The sequence below is a fragment of the Typopeltis vanoorti genome, chromosome 12 (assembly GCF_054136105.1).
Source record: "Typopeltis vanoorti isolate ZY-2024b chromosome 12, IOZ_Tvanoo_1.0, whole genome shotgun sequence".
Lineage (NCBI taxonomy): Eukaryota > Metazoa > Arthropoda > Arachnida > Uropygi > Thelyphonidae > Typopeltis > Typopeltis vanoorti.
This window is the reverse complement of record NC_143560.1, coordinates 112,752,007-112,773,747: the sequence shown is the minus strand read 5'-3', so window position 1 is coordinate 112,773,747 and position 21,741 is coordinate 112,752,007. Positions and strand designations below refer to the sequence as shown.

At 36.0% G+C, this 21,741-nt stretch overlaps 1 protein-coding gene across 1 annotated transcript in view; it reads left to right on the top strand.

Moving 5' to 3' along the window:
• LOC150101141 (kelch-like protein 40) overlaps nucleotides 1-21,453 on the top strand; it is a 40,267-nt gene extending 18,814 nt beyond the window's left edge. Inside the window, exons 6-9 of the mRNA XM_090402173.1 lie at nucleotides 1,541-1,741; nucleotides 5,995-6,286; nucleotides 11,170-11,347; nucleotides 21,252-21,453. Coding sequence (XP_090258299.1) covers nucleotides 1,541-1,741; nucleotides 5,995-6,286; nucleotides 11,170-11,347; nucleotides 21,252-21,453 — 873 coding nt within the window. The remainder of the gene's footprint in view (nucleotides 1-1,540; nucleotides 1,742-5,994; nucleotides 6,287-11,169; nucleotides 11,348-21,251) is intronic.
• Nucleotides 21,454-21,741: the final 288 nt, after the last annotated feature.

Here is a 21,741-nt window from a genome sequence, read left to right as displayed (position 1 = left end):
ATATCTTATTAGTTATGTACCAAGAGATGGCAGCACTTGTTTGCAGGTCTCTTCATCGGTGGCTGCTTATAATCAGTGATCGACATGGGCCAGCTCTCTCTGACTGGCTACCGATGAAGATTGAACTGCCCATTCAGTCTCCAAAAGCTAGATAGAGTTTAAAGGCCTCACCTACTCCCTATAAGGAAATAAAAGCCATTAGGTTATTATTATTATTAATCTTTCAATTTTACTTCCATGTTTGCTAAAAGTAGTCCAATGTTACTTTGCTACAGAAGCATGTTGAATTCGAGTGGATTGCTAAGCAAGCATGATTTGGAAGTGTGTGGGTGGGAATGGCGAATTGTTATATACATTCTTCACAGCAGAATGGTGTCCGCCAGAAAACGTTATTTACGGGAATTTATCTCATCTGTTAAATGTGATAACACTCTTGTTACGACGTGGGAGATGCACCTTGTTCGGACCCATTCTTCGTCCATTGCTATGTACAATGAACATCGAACGTTATTCGATGTTCCTCTTTCCAATCGAATAGTATAAGACTGTGACCATTCACAGCCCAAGTTTGAATAATATGAAGACTTGAATATTATCTTTTAATGCAACTTTCTTAATATTTTGATTTATTGGAAATGTTTAAGTATAAGATGGAAAATTTTCTGGAGAATTTTCCATCTACTGTATTAGATGAACCCCAGTAAGATCCTCTAGTTAGCACTTTTCAAAGTAACCAAATAAAATGGCTCGGCCACTAACTCAGTCATCCACCCTCTGCAGCTTTTGATGCTCTGGTCCTCTACGCCCTTACAGATGGAAAAAGAGGCAGAGCCCGAACTCAGTATTGGAAATACATCAGCAATATTCTCCCCATCCCCCCCCCCCCAAGTCTCCGCATCAGAGATCCGTCAGTTAGCATGTGACAGAGAAGCCTGGTTTTTCTTCACGTCATAAGAACCTCCAAGTCCTATCTTAGTGTACACAGACTGCTTATTTGCTTTGATTGGATTCCCTATTTATAATTGTAATTTAATATATTATATTATATTATTTTATAATTATTACGCAATTATTAAATTTAATATTTATTATTTTAATAATTATTATCTAATTATTAAATTAAATTATATAATATATAATATAATTTTAATATAATTCATAAATTTTTAATAATTTTATAATTTTAATTATAAAATTATAAACGATGATGATGATGATGATCTTGGCGAAACTAGTCTGTAATAATTTTTTGATATTATTACGGCCAAATAAACCCATTGGATTTCTGCTTATAATTGATTTTCCTGGAAGATCTACATAATCATAATTAAAAAATTCTAATGAAATGTCTTCACTGCATGCAGAACATGCCGATAATTAAATTGAATGAGTGTTTAATTTAAGATTATTTAAATTCTTAGCTAGCCTGAGTAGAGAGCAAGTAAAACTAAATGGCTCTAAATAAGCCATATTATTAAGAACCTGTAGTTTAGTGAGTTTATTCACTTAACATGTTTATTATGATCATCTTCCTCTTCAGGATACTTCTATTTATGATCCCGAAAGTTATGAAAACTACAAGAAAAACTCGGCAGCCACCAGGATTCAGGCTTTGTTTCAAGGCTTCAAAGTTAGGAAAGAGCTAAACATCAAGCATGAGAAAACACGCGACAAGCCTTTCACTATGAAGAAAGGAATAGCAAAGAGTCCTTCGATGAACTACAGACATGCAGCCGCTAAAGTAAGTGTGCGCGCGAACGCACACACACGCACACACACAGCTCTTAGTGATTGGTACACTTGGTAGATTGCAGTGTCACTTGTTATTTTGCATAGTGAATTCAATGGACTTGCAGAAATGATGGAAACAGCTCAACAGATTTTCCAGTCTACTTAATTGGACCATCACGTGGCACCACCATATTGCTTATTCGTGCATTGATTTCTCGTCTCTTCCACCTCTCCTTTTATTTCGTGATTCCGGATCAGCTGGAGAACCATTTAAGTCATTAAACTACTTTTGCGATGTGTCTAAAGGGATATCAGAATGTAACACGTTGATGCTGAAAGCAGTGACTACTGGCGCGTTTTGACAAGACCCAATCGATATCCCTGAAAACAAAATCCCACCCCAACTGGATGAAGAAATTCTTTTCCGTTCGAACTAGTCAGTAGATCATTATAACCAGAGCCAATGTAACACATAAGAGTGGCCATTATCCCGTTATCTTGTTTGATTTTAGCTTTCCACATAAAATTCTTCTAATCATGTTATAAAGGTTGCATCATTTTTTGGATGATGCAACCTGTAATTGCATTATCCAAAAAATAAAAATAAGCGAGTCCTCTTTCGCTTGTTGCATTACATGTTACGCAAATAACTGTTTCATCATATTCCTGATCTGGTCTGCAGTACCGTAACGAGGGCATGGCGAAAGAGGCGCCCGCCACTGGGGCAACTACGTTTGGGGCGCAAAACTTAAAAAAATGTAAAAAAATAAAAATAAATAAATAGATATAATAGTCCGATATTTTATACTGTAGTTTTAAATTTCGGCAATACGCTGCTTTAGACACACAAATTCTGCAACACACTGCAACTCATTTTGATGGGGTTAATAGTAAGTACTGAACATATTGCATTTAGTAAACTTTCACTTGTTACATTTAAATTTTTCAAACCTTTTGTCATTTTTTGGGTTAGGGGGCGCAAGTTAGACACCTGCCACAGGCGCTTCATGCCCTCGTTACAGTACTGCTGGTCTGATTGCAAATGGTTTCTTCCCATAAAAAGTATTCTGTTAAGGCCAAACTTGATCCACCTATTGTCTGTCTTCTGTGACTCTTATGACGAGAGTATGCAATTTTTTTTGTGACATTTAATTTTACTTTCCGAGATATTCAACAGATTTGACACTGGTTTCGTCATTCTCCTGCTCAAAAACCATTGAATTGCGAATAGGAAGCAGGAATCCTCCATTCATAATTCAACTTTGAACCAATTCTTCATTCCTTACATCTCTGTTTCTCAGACGTCAACAATCGCTTAAATATAATGTTAATAACAAATTTCCTTCCACTCTTTAGCTCACTGGTGTACAATCTTCAGTATGTAATGTATGATTCCTACACATACTGGCCGATGAATTAATTTTTTTTTTTATTTAATACCGTGTTGGACCTCCTTTAGCCCGAATTATAGCACATTGGCGATTTGGCATAGATTCCAGAAAATGTTGGATTGCATCTATCTACAACATATCACGTGTTCACCAGACAAGATGGAAGAGGATTTTGATCTCAGACCTGTTTTCCTAACATGTGCCACAAATTCTTCATGGGATTCAGATCCAGACTTTGTGGTGGTCGGGAAGATGGTGGAAGTTTCCATCATGCTCGCTGAACCACTGCTGAACAATTCTTGCATGATGGACAGTAGCATTGTCATCCATGAAACAACCATCCCCTGCTGGATAAAAAGTCAACATTGCAGGATGGACTTGATGCAACTCTTCTCTCCCATAGTCCTAAATAGACCGTTGGGTCACTGATGGCTGGTAGATCATGCTCTTTGTTAGCCTTCTCCAATAATCTTGTTCTTGATGTCAGTTGAGAGAGGGAGGAATTTGTCTATTTTTTGATGTTATCAGTCCATTTTAATTGAGGTCGGCCCCTAGCCCTTGATCCCGAAACGATTCCTTCTACTGCTTGCTTTGGAATGCCATTAGCCCTCTCCACATGTCTGAACCATTTCGTCTATCTTCGTCTGATGACTGTCAGATTATTTTCCCTTTTTTTCTCCCGTCTATTGAATCAATCAGTTTCCAGATATTTTCATTGGTTTCGTAAGCGGTATAGGGAATTGGATTAAATTTAAAAAGTCTTCTGTAAGTTTTCATTTCAAAAGAAAGGAGTCTTCTCTCATCTTCCTTCATAAAGTCCAGGCTTCGCAACCATACAGAAGGATAGAATTCACCAAAGTGTCTATTATTTTCGGTCTGGTTGTGATTGCTATTCTGTTATCTCTGCACAATGGTTTTAACTTCTGTAGGGCCACGGTTACCTTAGCAATTCGGTATTTATTTGATATTTTAAGGATACTTGTGACATAAAGATTGTATAATATAAGTATATACACACAAGAAAGATATTTAATTAGCCAAATATTTCGATCTGAAAATTTTAGACCATCTTCAATGGCAATACAAGAACATTTTTAAAATATAAAGTGGAATACTAACAATAGATCATTTATAAATAGAACAAGCCGCGTGATGTTATATCACTAAGTATTAAAGAGAAATATTTTTAAGCAGAGACATGATTGAACTAAAAATATTAATTAATAATTTCAATAATTTTAAATAACATAAAATTAATATGAATTAATTAGTTATCCTGATTAGACTTGGCCAGATTTTTGATACAGATATACAGTCATTCCAATTCAGGTTAGGACGATGGAGTAAGGCCTCTACACTTTCTTTGAATAAACGTGTTCAAATTTATAGTGGGATCTATGTAAGAGGCGAGTTTTTGACCAAAGGTTGTTATGGTTAATTTCTATCCCATGCTGAGCCAATCCAGATTTTTCGGGTTTGTTGTGATGAATGGAGGATTGATGTTCTAGGATTTTTTTTTCTAGAGGGCGTCCAGTTTGTCCAAAATAGGAGAGACCACAGTTGCAGGGAATTTGATAAACTCCAGGAAGAGACAGTTGAACATTTGTCTTTAGAAGAAGGAAAATGGGAAGATAATTTGCTAATAGGTGAATAAGCAGCTGTTAACTCATATTTCTTCAGAATTCTTGAAATAGGTTCTGAAATCCCGGAGATGTATGGAATTGGAACTCGACGTATTGAATCTTTGTTGTTTAGTGGTGGATTATAAGAATCGAGAAGATGTGTACTCTTTTCGGAAAAGCCATTGAGTTTCATGTACTGTTGAATAGTAGAAAGTTCTTTCTGTAGAAAATTAGAAGTAGAACAATTAGTTTTGGCTCTTCTGATTAGACATTTTATGATTCCTGTTTCTTGACAAGGATGATGGGCAGATTCTTTAAGAATATAAAGACCTGTGAACGTTTCCTGTAAACTGTAGTTGTAAGAGTATTTGAAGGTGATCGGATCAGGAGAACGTCTAACAATGATAACTGGTTGTTTTTTTCATTTCCATAGTAAACTTTATACGATGATGTAAGGAATTGATACTGTTTAAAAAAGAAGGTAAGGAGTCTTTATTGTGAGGACATACAGTAAAGATGTCATCTATATATCTTACCCAAAAGGATGGTTGAGGGAATATAGATGAGAAGAGGACTTTTTCTAGATGTTCTAAATAAATGTTGGCTAAAGCAGTTTTAATTGTAACTACAACCAGACAACAAACACAATAAACCATTTATCAACTAACACAGATCCTTTGTTCTTATGATTAAAACTATTGGTGATTACTGACCATCACCATTCTTAAATAGTTGCTTGGAACTCGTGGTGACCCACGTGAGCAAGAATTTTGCATATACACTGCTATGCGATGTTTACATATATCTGCATAAAGGTTTCTAATTCAGTGGGCTGTATGGATAAGATATGAAATCGCTATTTATTTCCAAGTTAAATAGCGTTTAAAAAAAATTAAAAAGAGGATGAGTCTTGCCCATCCTCGAATATCTAATGTTCAAGGAAGAAAGTTTGCTTCTGGTAAAACTTTTTATCCCAACAAACTGTTCTCTTTGGCACCCTAAAATATCGGTTATTTCATTCTTCTTCTGTCTATCTCTTCAAAATTCATTTAACTCGACTCAATTCCAAAGAATATTGGTAGTTACAACCGGTTGCCCATTTCCTTCTTGATGATAGCAACAAAACCTTTCATTGCCATGGAAGCATTTCGTTTTTTTTGACATAATTTCATTCTAAAGTAATTTACTTCTGTTAATTCTCTGCTGAAGAAATGAAAACTAATGTCCAAATACTTTTTTACTCCTTTTAGCTAATGAATACCATTTCCCCTTTCGCTGAACACCGTCGACCTTCCATGAACAAAATAGATAAGGAAGTGGAGTATGGCGTAGCACCAATGGACACAAGTTCGCTGAGCCATCATCTGTCAGAACCCCGTCTTGACACCCTTGCTAGTGCTGACTCTGGCTCAACGGCTTGTAGTGCTCTATCTGCCGACCACCCAACTTACACAGGAGAGATAAAAGGCGAGACTCCAACGCAACACGACTATCCCCAGGTCATATACGTCACGGCCAAAACTGACAATGAAAAGGAAGAAGGTATGGTCGATTTTTAGAATTCCATGTAATGTTAGCGGGAATTTCCCATCGGTTGAGATTTCCTCCATTGTGAAGGGTTACTAATGAAACACAGTGGAATCCCAGTTATTACTCTATCCAAGCCTTTTATTTCCTGTTCCTTTTGGAGATGGAGCTCTTCGACTTCAAACAGTCTTAATGATTCATCTGCTGCAACAGAGGAGCATCAGTAGTGAAAGATGAGGCTGCTTCTCATGGCTGTGATGCAATCCTCCACGCAGAATGCATTTCAGGCTTTTGATGATATAATGCTGAGACAGCACATCTGCTAATTTTGTAAAGGACACGGGAGAACGGCAAATGATGCGTAGACCTAATTATAATAAGTCATTTATAAATTTCCAGGGAGATTTTTCCCTTCTAAATCGAGAACCAGGAGAGGGAACTTATTGAAAACAGTAAAATAGCAATTATATTGGGAAAATCAATCTTGCACCACTTTTCTCCTTTTCAAAAGACGATTTTTAGTCTAAGATTTTGGCATTATTTATTTATAGCAGAAGAACTTGTTCGTCTTTTAAAAAAAAAAAAAACACCTTTCTTGTATAACAGTTAAAAACGAGATGCCAAAGTCATTGCTCTTAGGCTACTGTGCTCAATTATTTGAACTAGAATGGTTAAATCCGTCGTAGCCTGGTTGGTCGAGAGTAGTCTCCGCTTTCTGACCTGCAAACTGAATTATCTGGATGTGTGGGGAAAATCATGTTTAGGGAGTAATGGGCATATTTGATTTTCACTCCTTTAACGAACTCACAGGAGTGAAGATGACGAAATGTGTCCTGCAATAAGATCTCACCTACACACGTCACGGATGAAATCTGCAAATGAAGGAAAAACGAAAAGCGTTTAGACGTCTCTGCGATTTGTCGCACAAAATGAAACGAGATACATGTTGAAATTTTTATTTCCTTTTTATTATTTTTCCTAATTTGAATATTTAAATCCTACAATCTTTCTGGAGTTGAAAGAGCATTTGTTTGGGATTAAATATGACACACTTGCAGTTAAACTATAAAAATGTTTTTCGATGAATAGTATTTGTTCAAAATGATGAAATGCGTTCATAAGTGTAATGCAGATTTGACGACTTATAAAATATCATTTATTTATCTCCTCTCCGCCATATTGGCAAAAACGTTTCGGAATGATGCAAATTGTGTTGCAAAATGACTTTTTGTAATTAGTTTTACAGTTGCGTCCAGAGCATAATAGGAGCTCTGGATTCAAGGTAACGTTATTAAATATACAAGGGTACTATTTCGAACGCACATTTTTTTATTATTATATTGCCTGCAATCATTGTCATGCTGTTCGCGAGATTTGCTTTCCCGTGTGTGCTCATAATTAACCTTTTATAAACACCCAGATTCAATCACTTCAAATTTTGAACCAACTAAAAATTGGGCGCATTTCTCCCTTTCCTCCAGGAAATATTTTAATAACATTCAGTAGTGATTGTTGAAAGAACTTATGGTGAGGAATCGCTTAGAATTTTGTATCTTTTCAGGTAACGATTTCTTGTGCTACCACGTCGATAGCAAAGAATGGGACCGATTAAAACCACTTCCAGGCCCTCGCGTTGCGCACTGCATAGCGTACTTGAACAATAGCATCTACACGATCGGTAAGTTTTGGTTCTTTCCGTTAAGTCATTTTAAGGGTAGTACTGTTGTAATATTTCAAAATGAAAAACAAAATTAACATAAGAATTGTTAGAAAAATCCATTCCCATATTTGAGAATTCATTTTCCAGTTATTCAAAAGTAGACGTCTGAACTCATGGAGGAAGTGGATGCTATGTCATGTCGGCTTGGTGTTTCTGCCTTTGAAGTGTTCGTGTTATCGCCTATTGATCGGAGATACGTTACCTAATTTTTATGTTGTGGAGCTTCCAACACTCAGAGATTATGTAGGGTCGGTGGATGTTGATTGAGTTCTCGTCACAAGTTCTCCGACCGATAGGCGATAACACGAACACTTCAAAGGCAGAAACACCAAGCCGACATGCCATAGCATTTACTTCCTCCATGAGTTCAGACGACGTTGAGTGCGAGCCGTTTCGACCCACACGGTCGAAACGGCTCGCACCCCGTCAACCCTCTCCCAGGCTCCCTTTCCCCATAATCCCTTCCCCTAAAAAGCAATTTCTAATTTCAGCCCCCTTTTTCATCTTTTCCCACCCTACAAAAAAGCACTCTGCCCACCCTTAAAAACAATATGTATATATTATACAAAAAACCCGGGTTTTTTCAAATTAATTCTCTCACATTGCCTAACCCTCCCAGAAGTATGCACACCGCAGAAAGAGGACAGGCAACAACATTTAAAAAAAAAAAAAGGTAATCGTCTTCTATTATGCTACATATATTTGTCTCTAAAATACATCTGCAATGTCCTAAGAATTCTTGAGTAAAAAGCCAATGACATTAAAAAGGGGCACTCCTAAACAAAAGCAGGCAAAATAGCCGTAAAAATAATAATATTTGGTTTTACAAGATAAGTATCAGTACTTTTGGAACTGGAACTCGAAATTCTCAATTTGTTTCTGAGGGTTAATGTGTTGTGTAATATCCGATCGTGCCCCGTGTCCAATACTAAACGATAGTCTACAGATTTTGCATTCAACTCCATCGTTATATTTTCCTTTTGCAATAAAATTCCATTCTTTCGAATAATCATCGTTAAAAATGCACTTTCGTTTTGGCATTGTTAAGGGCTTAAGGAAAGAAACAGAAATTAAATTACCTTTCTATAATTAATAAAGAAATTAATTTACCTTTAATTATATATTTTATGTAATAACCAAATATCGCACATTCGAAAAACGTGAGATATTATTTTTTAATAATTATTGTAATAACATCCACGTACTGTACCGATACCGCACCGCACAATGTCCAAATAACAACTGTTTGCAAATACGCAAATGCCAAATATATCTGTACAGAATTATAAATAAAATGCTTATACTAAATAAAAAGCGACCAATGAAAGAGACCGTCGCCGTCATGCTGCCGCCGTAAGCTGTAAACACTATTCCTCGAATTGTTTTTATGGCTCACAAATCAATTTAAGTTCGATTATTCAAAAAGAATATTGAAAATTATAATTGCCTAACATAATATTTATAATTTTATCTTTTCATTAAAAGTACGAGACATTTGGCTGTCCCTACAAGTACAATATGGGACAGCAAAATTCGACGTAAAATACGGGACGTCTGGCAAGCCTACTTTAGAAAGAGTGAGAAATGGTGTTCGCATAAAAATGAAACGATTTCTAGGTGCGTGGACGTGGAAACTGGATGCTATGCAAAACAACACCAAATGGGCTTATTTCACAACCGCCACCCCCCCCCCCCCCCACACACACACACACACAACCCAGAATATGCAGCTGCAGTTTCTGGATATAAAGGAGCTTCTGGTTGTCTAGGGGTTCAAGAGAGCGACTTTAGATGTAGAGTTTAAAGAAGTCAAGACGTAGTTGAAGGATCCCGAAACACAGCCAATCAGTGATATTGCTATTATCGACGTCATTTACTTCTTCTAGACTGTCTAACCATGTTTAATTCTATTACCGCACATTAGTGATTAAAGAAGTGTTAAGAAAGTGACTCATTGGAGGACAGAAAGATTTACAAACATGGGTGATTTAAGGTGGAATGCTAACATGTGGCCTAACCATTTACATCAGTATCTTATATTATAACTGAACCTCCGAAGCAGATCTCTGTTTTATCTCTCTACCCAAGAAAAGTTAAAAACTTTTACACCAAACAATTCCATAACTGAAAAAATCTTATGCCAATTCATTGACCCTAGCCGGGTCGTACCAGTAAACAAAAATTCAAATGCAAGCAGGTACGCTTGTATTTGTTAGTTTTTAGAAATAACCGCGATTTTCTCGTATGCGTCATGAAAAACCAAACTTTCTGTGTTTTTGATTGACACCTTCCATATAAAAATTCCTTTCCTCATGACGAGAATCGAACGCAAGTCTTTTCGAGCCTACTTCGCTATGGAGCCGCTTAAGGTCACTTTCATGTTGTGGGAGGCAGAGTGGAAGCCACGTACGTCAAGTGCATTGGTGATTAGAATTTCTCATTATTTTTAGCTAGGAACAATTCTTATTATAGTCATTGCAGAGGAGAAAAAACTTTTAAACGAAATCGCTGTCCGGAATTCTTTTACGCTCATTTACGCTACTTCTGTCACATGAGAAAACAGAATGCATCCGATTACTCATAGCAACTATCTTTCCGGTGAATGTTCCACTTTAGTTATTTGAAGGTTTACAATAAGACCGTGCTGGACGTGATCTTTATCTGTTAGGAATAATAATATATAACCATATGCCTGGGAAAGGAGTGTCTTAAGTTCGATTCCGGTCGACAACGCGAGGAGCTTAAGGATCTTCCTTAGCCATAGCCAAGTTAGCAGGTATTGGGCGTGGACAGCAGGGTTTTTTCCGCCAGTTTATCTGGGGTTTTTCATCCCGCAAGCAGGCAAACTGGTACCATGAACACGCACGGATTGCAGCCAGGAATACTGACCCGGCCATAGCTCTAATTCGTCAGCTATTCCAGTTTCGAGCCCGGATAAAATTTGGGGGGACTGAGATGGTGCCGTACTTCCCCGTCAAGGGGACTCACGGCCGTTGTATCATCATACGATAATTATTGTTAGGAATAATCACGTACACTCGAACGATGTGTTATTTTATTTCTCTACAGCCTAATCTTTTCGACGTACTTGGTTAATTTTTCTAAGTAGAGTTTGACTTATTTGGTTGGCAATAAGCATTGTAGTATTATAAATGCGTTTCAAACTTTCTTTCTACAGGCGGGGGTTTTCCCACTGATGACGAGTTCCAGGTGAGGCCTACAAGAATGTGTAATCGCTATGATATGAGGAAAAATCAATGGTTTCCCATGAAGCATATGACGCATTGCCGAATACATCACGGAGTAGTAATTTTAGGTGGTCACATTTTTGTTGTGGGAGGCAAAGATGAAGAAAGGTGAGTTGGATGTATTAATGCCCTTCGCATTAAGAACAGAATGGAAAGTTCTAGTAGTTAAGAACAACCATCGACATTGCGTTGCCTTTTTCAAGACAGCATGAATCTGAACCCAGTCGTGACTGACCGCCGATAGTATCTTTTTCTTGCGTAGAAAGTGGAAGAGACGAATCCTCAGTTGAAATTAAGTTTGTTTTTGCTTTGTGATTGCCACTGAATCCTAATCATGATTTAGTTTGAATTTAGACCGCCAACAATTTCTGTTTTTTTTTCTATTTCATGATGTCTGTTCCCACAAATTCAAAATGAAAAATAAGTAAAATTACTTTTTTGCTCGGGTTGTTTTCTCTCATCCTTCGTTCTGAAAAATTCATTTAGAATTTATCGACATTTAAAAAAAAAACTTTTTATCCGGCATTTGAATTATCCCTAATTTCTTTTAAAACCTGCCTTTTAGACATAACGTCTATTTTGAGCTCTTGGCAAAAAGATTGGAATCTCAGAATGTGATTTGTCACTACCAGAATAGTTTCAATTTCGACATTACATGGAACATCAGTTCATGATAAATACTAGCAAAAGAACTTGTTCTTAAGGGAATCAGTGCCCTCCTCCATGCACTCCAGAAAATTCTTACGTGGGACATTGATTGAATCAAGGCACGTCTCGCAGTTTCATAGTTAATGTTTCAAATGTCTGCATTAGACCAGGACCAATGATGGTTGCTTTTAATATTAGTTTCTCTTCGTCTAGTTTATTTCACATTCGGTGTCCACTATTACAAAATTATTTGGCAAACACTCCTCTTACTGCGAAGTAAACAGAGCTTAATTGCAATGAATAATTTAGGCCAGTCAAGTCCCGATTTTCAGAACACCCACAAAACCATAACTACATTTTATTTCAGTATTCGTTTGTGTTTTCCCACTTGCTCTAAATGATAGTGCATAGCATAAGCAACTGCTTTTAGAAATATATTAAAGCAAGATGAAATAGAATTATTTTTTATAACGCCCCTCCCCACTTTCTTTCATATTCTAATCTGCACATCAGCAACTGAGCGTTGCTTTCTCTAGTGTAAGCATGTCCAACTGGCCTCAATCTTTATGCCACCTGGCAAGTGTTGGGCAAGCTCTTAAAACTATAATCACTTGTACAAGGGGATGTTCTACAACATTTACTATTGGTTTAGGAATGTTCCTGCCGAGTTAAATAAAACTTAACTCGCTACTTGAGTGAGTTAAATTTCAAATTTCAATTTACAAATTCAAATTAAAATGTTTGAAGACCAATATACAATACCAGGAGTTTCAAAAATATTCAGAGTTAAAATGGGCCTGTGGAGCATAGTGGAAGTGGTGTTTACACTCCTCAGCACCAAACTGCCCGAAGAAAGAGGGTCACGAGTTTCGACTAGAGGAACTTTTTCTAAGCCTTTTATTTTCGACTGGTTCTCGAGTTAATCGATCTCTTGCACGGGCATGGGGGGTTTTTCTACCTAAACCTCTGGTTTTTCGTCCCGTAAACTCAAGAAATCGACCGTAGAGCCCACACTATTTTCAGACATTAAAAATATTGTGTTAGGGATAGGTGGTACTAGATGACGGCACTTGGTAGCTGTCTCTTCACTGGGTGCCGCTTAATTAGTGATAGCCTTGGGCCAGCTATCTCTGATTGGCTACCAGTGGAGATTAAACTGCCCACTCAATCTTCAAAAGTTAGATAGGGCTAAAACGGCCTCGCCTACCCCTATATGGGATTTTTTAAAAAAAAGGTGTTAGCTGATGATTTTTTCTGAGTTAAAAAATTGAAACCCCGAATAGTAGCGAACGTGTCAATAATCTTTAAAGTTTAAAAAGAAGTGTTTCAGTAAGACTGCAGCCGTCGTTCCGGTTGGTTGTCAAATGAACATTGGCTCTACTCTTCATCCAATTGGATTTGAATCCCATCTTGGCTTGTTTGTTTTTAGGGGTAAATAAAGTTAATCGCCGACTGTGAGACTATCACGCAGCGTACTGGCGTTCTGAAAAGAGTATTATTTGAGTTCTTGAATTCCTGGATTATCTAACCCACAGGAAAATAATCCAACTATCCATATCAAAACAAACATGGATATTCTTGAGGTAAACAAATATTCGCCAAGCAACAATTATCAAGCCAGCAAAGGTTGATCGATTGGTAGAGCCTCTGCTACTAATGGCTCACGCAAAACGTTAAGCACATTTGAGCGCGGTTAGTAGTTGGAAGGGTTTAGTCTTTCGATGCTGTTGGCACACTCTCCCTCAATGAGTCTTTGGACTCCCTGGAGGTGTCAAATAATAAGATTTTAAGGGAATTGTGAGAGAAAACAAAATTGCATGCCTGCAATTTGATGTATTTGTGCAAAGTAGCATTTTTGCAAATGAATATAATTAACACAAAGTACCGAACCATTTTAACAAACGAACAGGACTGGTGTTTACGAAATGCTTCGAATAATTAAACACCGAATTATAAAAAGATTCCAACTCATGGCGGTGTCGAATAAGCAATGCAGATTTGTGACTCCAAGAAATAAAATATAGTTCAGGTTTTGTGGTTTTATGTATTTATTTATTATTAAACCCAGAGTCAGCGCTAGGGTCTTTGCCGCCCGCATACATTGTCTATCTAAGCGCCCCTGTAACGATCCGAGTGTGTGTGCTTCTTTTACGGTAATAAAAATTTAAATTATTTGAAATTTCTTAAATAAATTTTGACAGAACAGCCACACTTGGTTCGCTAAATGTAACGAACCGGGGGTGTTGACTAGGCAGGATAATAGTTAAAAACCCCGAATATTCAAAAAATTCTCAAAAGTTAAAGCAAATTTTGATAAAGCCATTTCACTTTAATCGTTGAATATAAGCCTTATCACCGACCCGAATCACTAACAAAATTTAAAATGAATTTCAATTAAAGTTAAAATTTATTTGAACTAAAGTTTAAAAAATTCTTCATTTTACAAGTTACTAAATTCTTAGTAACTTGTAAAATTTTTTTAATAATTTTTATAAGTGGAACTATCTTTTCGGAAAATAAAAGAAACTCCTTTTATTTTCCTAAAAGAAAATAAAAGGAGTTTCTTTTATTTTCTTTTAGAAAAGAAAGAAAATAAAAGAATGAGAAAATAAGAAAAGAATTCAGAAATAATTAGAACATTTAATATAAGTATTCAAAAAATAACATCTTTACAGAATAACAGAAAATAAATTAAATTACGTAAATATACTTGATTTTTTTAAATTAAAATTTTAGGGTTTTTGATTTCATATTCATAAAATTAGAAATAATGGTCTTAACGTCTAATTCCGCACATATATATCATTTTCAATAGCTATTAACGCCAAACTAACAAGCCTTTTTTGTGACATACTTGTTCTTAAGTAGGTTTTAATCAATTTCAACTTGGAAAAGGAACGTTAACCGCTCGCTACACTAACAAGTAAGGTTAATAGTATTCTTAAAGCAATTGAAAAGTTAGGGAAAGATAAATTATTGGACACAATAAAATTAAGAATATCGAAAGGGTTTTGAATATTTAAATTATCCTTCCGAAAAATATCCCGGAAAGCACATAACTCGTCATATAGTTCTATTGTATTTATGTCTTTATTGTCGCCGTCCTTCAAGAGAATCTCTAAATCGTCACAATTTTTTCGTAAATCTTCGTTATTAATTTGTAGTAATCTATACAAGAAATTGAATTCATCATAATATGTTTATAGTTGTTCAAATTCTATTAACGAACACATTGCAACCTCTAGAAGTTTATAAAACACATTTACTCTAAATTTATCTTCTGGCGATTGTGGCGTTTCGTCATGAAGTTCGTAGTCAAATTCTCGTGTCTTCTTTCGTCGTCGGACTTCCCTACCAGTTTTAAATTCTTGTTCTCCATCCACCTCTTCACTCAGTTCTTTTGCCGTTTTAGAACTTCTTTAAAATTTGTATCTGATCGATACTCTTGTAAGAATATTTTTAAGTTTTCGATAGATTCTAAAGCAAGTCTAATGTTCATATGTTTATCTTGAAGCATTTTACTCGCAGGTTTATTCTGTTAAGTAAATCATGCCAAGTTATAAGACAGCAAATAAATTTGTAGTCCTTTATTTCAGCACATAATGTTTGTGCTTCATGCTGAGTTTCTTTATTAAAATTTTCATTATTTAAATTTCAAAAAGCGCATCGTAAATTTCTCGTAACTGATATCGTAGAGGGCGGACTGCATTAATTTTACTTTCCCATCGCATTTCTGATGGCTGTTTCAATGTTAATTTTTTTACGAACTTTAAAAGGATTGCCCAACGTTTGTAAGAGAATGAAAAGGAATTGTATATTTCTTGAATAATTGCAAAGAAACTAATTGTATCTGCATTCACTTTGGCTACATCGTTAATGATTAAATTTAGAGAATGAGCAGCACATGGCACATAAAATGCTCGAGGGATTTTGTTTAAAAGCAAATTTTGCGGCACATATTTTTTCCCTTTCATATTTGTCCCATTGTCATACCCTTGACCTCGTATGTCTTCAATGGGAATGTTCCATTTTTCCAGTTGTTCCATTATTATTGCACATAAACCACGTCTTGTGGAATCTGATATATCTGCAAAACCTAAAAATTTTCCCTAATCTTGACAATTGCATTGTCACGGGAAACAAAGAGAATAATAATGGTCCTTTATTCTGTTTTACTTACATCAGGTGTGTAGTCTAAAATTATGGAATAATAATTAGATTTTCGAATTGATAATAAAATTGTATCCCTGATTGCGTTTTTTAAAGTTTCCAGTATTTCATTTTGACTGTCTTTACTCAAATAGTGTATTCTGTTGTTTTCTTGTAGGGCCCTTTGAACATGATTTTCCATAACGGGATCAAACTTCGCAAACAGTTCGACTAATTTTAAAAAATTGCCGTTATTCCTTTCATATAATTTATCAGATGATCCGTGAAAAGCTAAATTTTGGCTACCAAGGAATTTTATAATTTCAATCAAGCGTTCTAAAACTCGTCCAATGTTTCTTTTCCATTGAGTCTGGAAATCAATAGTAGTTTTGTTTTTTAAATTGTTATCAACTCCCTTCCATTTTAAGAAATTTTGCATGTGAGTTAAATTAGTCTCATGTCTATGCAAAGTTGTACTTACATTTCTCCAATCGTCATAACCTTCTACAAGACTACCTGATTCGGTAGGAAATGTTTGCAACAAAAGCAAAAACAGAATTTAAAGTTTCGGAATAAATGAGCCATGTTCTTGGCACGAGCTCACCGTTTTCCATTTTTCTATTATAATAGGTGTCGCCAAATTTATGACCATATACAGGGTGTTCGGGATAAATTTGACAGTTTCGTAAGGAAAAAGAAAATCTTCTTTGTATCTATTAAATTTAATGAATTGACAAAAAAACATTACAGGCAGCAGAGTTAATTACAATACTATCAACAAGATTTACTCAAAATAACCACCATTAGCATCGATCACAGCTTCAATTCTGTTTCGGAACCTCGAACAAGCTGATGCTACAGTCTCCCTGGGAAGGGCCGCAAAAACTGTTTTAATTTTATCCATTAACTGGGCTTTTGTATTACTGGAAGTGTGATTGGTGTCTTTTTCAACTGCGCCCCATACAAAATAATCCATGGGGTTAAGGTCTGGGGAGTTTGGAGGCCAAACATTTGGACTGGTGAAGTCGTAGAAATTTTCAGACAACCATTTTTGACTTTTCCCAGAGGTGTGGCAAGGGGCCGAATCCTGCTGCCATACATACGGCCTACCATTGGCTACCCTTGTTATCCAGGGCTTGACTACAGTTAGCAACTCCACGAACAAAGCCCGAATTCCAATGCCAGGGTTCTTCAACAGCTGTTCCTGCAGATTTGCGAGGAATTCTGCTGTAAACGCAATCAGATCGTCTGCTAGGGATCTTTCTTCTTGCTACATCCTCGTAGTCACCATTGCAAGTCTCTAGTTCATGCCTGATTGTTTTTACTGTATTCAGGGAGCATTGGGCAGCAGTCGTAATATCCTTATTTTGATGGCGGGCACGAATCATCATGATACAAGTTATTCTCTTCCATGATTCAGGTGGGTTCCAGCTATCCATCCTTTCTGACATCTTGTATATGAATGAAGAAGGGTCCAAACTTTTAAATGAAGAGAAGTGTGTGTTAATACATGTAACTTACGGAAAAATATAATTAATTATAAATATGTCAAATTTATCCCGAACACCCTGTATATCTCTGGGATATATTATATTTTTCTTTTGAACAGGCCCCATTTCAATTAAAACAACTCGGAACTTTTCATCAACATTTCCCCATTCACCTGGATCTTCTAAATTTACAGAGACTAAGAATGTGTTAGTTTCGTGGTCAACTACAATTAAATCTTCTCCTAACTATTTTTCACTTAAATCATGTATCTTGTTATCTTGTTGAATAGTTGCAATAGTACTTTCATGCAAACTGGATGATGCGCACGGTTCTTCAACTCTGATTTCTGATGTATCGAGTTAGTTACAATCTGCATCATAATATTTTAATCTATCCCAATGGCTTTAACAGGCCTTTAAGGCCCACAACCTTCCAAGCATGCTTGGATTTCGTAACCGAAATACGAGGATAGAATGGTCACTCCTATGCCTCAAGGTATTCTTGGCTGTATCCCTGTGTGTTCACGGGGCCGGTTTGCCTGCTTGTGGGATGAAAAACACCAGATAGACTGCCGGAAAAACCCTACTGCCTGCGCCCAAGACCGGCTAACTTGGCTATGGCTGAGGAAGATCTTTCAGCTCCTCACGTCTCCGACGGGAATCGAACCTAGGACACTCCTTCCCCATGCATATGGTTGCAAAGCGCAAAGCCACTAGGCTAACCGCACAGACTGTTAGCCTAATGGAATATTTTAATATTTTAACAAATTTATTAAGAGCCCCGCTTTGTTTCTTAACATCTGCTTCTTTCGCAGCATGACGCTTACGATTTTGTGCACCGGATAACTTTTTTTTAATTTTTGATTTCTATTTTATACCCACAAGAAATTATTACACAAGACGACACAGAGACGAAATAATATTCCGCACTGCGCTACTGTCAGTAGTCTATTGAGATTCGTACCATATGACTGGTTAACTAGCAACAAATGTTTTGTACGAAAATTCGTTTCTGCGCATAAAAACTGTTCACCGTTTCACTTTAGATAGACTGCAGTAGACACAACATTCTGTAGGCAAGCATTTAGCCTGCTCTCGCTGGAAAATTGTAAACAGCTGGCTGATCAAAGAGGTGGCAATATACATTTTTTTTTAAATTTTTATTCGGTACCGGCCTTATTTATTTTAATATTGATCATCCTAAGAATTTTTTGTTTTCATGATAAAAATTTTGTTTCTTAAAAATGAACTTATGAACGGCCCCGGCGGCTGCTCCCCCTTCGTAGCGGCACCCACTTGCACCGCATGCCCGCTTCCGCCGGTCCTGATTAAACCAATGCTATTATAAAAGCATTGTTGTCACCTTGGTTATTAAAGATGTTTTATCTATCCTAGACTTTAATATTGTGAAAATGTTTATTTAAAGGATTATTTGGCTTCTTAGCAGTCCCACTTGTTTCAGTTCTTCTTTAGATGTCGACAGTCCTGTCGACTGCGCCATTTGTCGTGACTTCTATTTTCATGTTGTGTTCTAATTTACCATCTAGTTTCAAGTCACTGTTATAAATAAAATAACTAATTGCGAATTGATCACCGATCCAAAAGTAGGGAAATTTATAATTATACTGCGCCACCCTATTTCTAGATTAGTCTATATAAAATAGTACGATCAATTCTTAATTAAGTTAGCAGTCTTCTCATTAGGCCGAATCATTTACTATTCTACTTGGGGTTCCTGCAAGATTCGAATATTTATGAACGGTGCAATAAAAAAAGAATTCAGGCAAACACAATATTTAGATTAACAAAATAAAACATTTAATATATGATATATAACAAATACAAGAATTCTGCTTTTAAATGAAACAATACAATCAACTTAATACATCTTGCTAAGTCACTCATGCCAATTCAACGTTCTAAACTTTCACATACAATTCACAGCTTCAATAACACAAGCTTTCTTAACTCAAGTTAGTAAAACGAAACTTCTTATTTAATCAGTCTCCACAAATCTATCAGCTGTACTTAATGTTTAAATTCACAGGAAGCACTAATCAAGGTAGACAATATTCCAAGCAATCTTATTTCGGACTTTGAACTTCGAAGATATGTTAATGTTAGAATAAACAAGCAAGTATGACTACTCTTACCAGATACAATCTTCAATACATCAATTAGTTGTGAACACACTTATGAATTAACTTATTTACGTTAGCGGAACACATTAAATAAAATTCTCCAACGCTTTAACTGAACTATTGTTAATCGCGCTTCACTACTCTAAAAAAAAACAGCAATAAGGTACTGATATCCTTCCTTGTTTACTTTTCTACAACAAGTTAAGTTCATTATATTCTTCTCAGGGCAACACAGAATTAAGACGTAATCCAAGATTAACTGGAACTAATCAGAATTTCTCATTGAATGTCCAGTTCTTTATTTATCCGATTACGACATCAATTTTCCTCTATAACCACAGCTGATTTCACTTGCAGCTAAGTATATGATTCACTATGTTTTGGCTCACTTCTAAACACTATTCTCATGAATTTCTGCCCTAGAGAACTTATAATTTTCTTCCACTTCCTTTGCTTGTATCCTACCTTCCTTTCCGCTCCGCAAAAACTTCCTCTCTTTTCTCTAATTAATAATCTTCTCTCTCTTTTCTCTAATTAATAATCTTCTATATCTTCTCCAACCCTTTCAGTCCGAAGGTCACGCTCTATTCGACTCGTGTTGTTTATTTCATGCGTCTCCATGACAACGCATGAACGTAAACATTTCGCTAATGTAACATAACGCTCTACTCTTACATAAGTGATTACATAACATTAAAATTTCGCAAATAAGAATAAACAGAATATTTGAGCTACATAATCAGCTCTTTCATTACGTATACAATTATTTATAATAATACTTTTCGTTACATCATATATATATTTCAGTTATTATAAATTTCTACACATATTATTATTTAATAAATTAATAGTAGGTTAAGTTTAGAATAAATATTTAAATAGTAATTCTTAATTAAGGAACAATAAATAATCTTTATACAAATTATGATTAATACATAATAAGCAATGTTAAATGTGAATAATAAAAAAAAATAAATTACACAACATAGTTTCATTCACAATTTAACAATACGTAGTAAAACAATAATAATAACAATAAAAGTTTAAAGATAAAAACTAATAAGCATTTTAAAAAAGTAAACCATGTTGATCGCGGATGGATATTTACTGGAGAAGAAATCTAGTGTACAATTCCCGTCCAGTCTTTCGCGGGTGCAATTTTTTATTTATTTATTTATTTTTTTAGGTGGGGGGAGTAATGAAAGCTCGTTGTACACCTCTGTTAGCAGGGATTGTGAAGGTATAAAACATGGAATGCTTATAGATTCCATGCTTCGTGCAGAATACTTAAGTGTTCCATGAATACTTGTCTAAATATACACAGCAAGGCTGCACAGAACTCTATTCCTCGGCAAAGGGCCGCTTATATAAAAGCTAAATGAAATGAGAAGTGATCTCTGAAACATTTCAGTTAAAAAAAAAACGTCACGAGATTAAAAAAATATCGCATCACCGAGAATATGGAAGTATAATATTTTACTGCTGCAGTATATTGAATCGATTTCTTTTGCATATTTCTGTAATAAATCGCACACAATGGCCTACTTTCAAAACCGGCACACTAATGCGTTCATTTCTTTGCAGTATCCTTAAATCTGTAGAAGTTTACACTCCATTAACAAACAAATGGGAAGAAGTGGAACCTGGTCTTCCTGATGCTCGGTTTGCAATGGGTGTTGCCGTGTACAAAGGTCTCATCTGGGTGGCTGGAGGGATGACGATGCGCCACGGTGTACTCCATCTGATGGATAGTGTCGACTGTTTCGACTGCACAGAGAAAAGGTAATGTTCATATTGTTATGTTATATACGATAAAGATGACCTCTCTGGGGTGCTTTCACCCATGATAGAAATGCTTTTTAACGAGACAAAACAAATTTGCTCAAAGTAGTGATGAAACCAATAATTAAGCTTAAATCTGTTTCGCAATAAATACATTAACAACAAGCTGCGTATAGATGCACATCGGCTACCGTCGATCACGTCTGTAATGCCTTTCTGTGTCTCCCGCTTTGCGAAGTCCAATCTGTGGATTTAGTTGCAGTGTTCTTATTTGTAGTTAAAATGGATCACT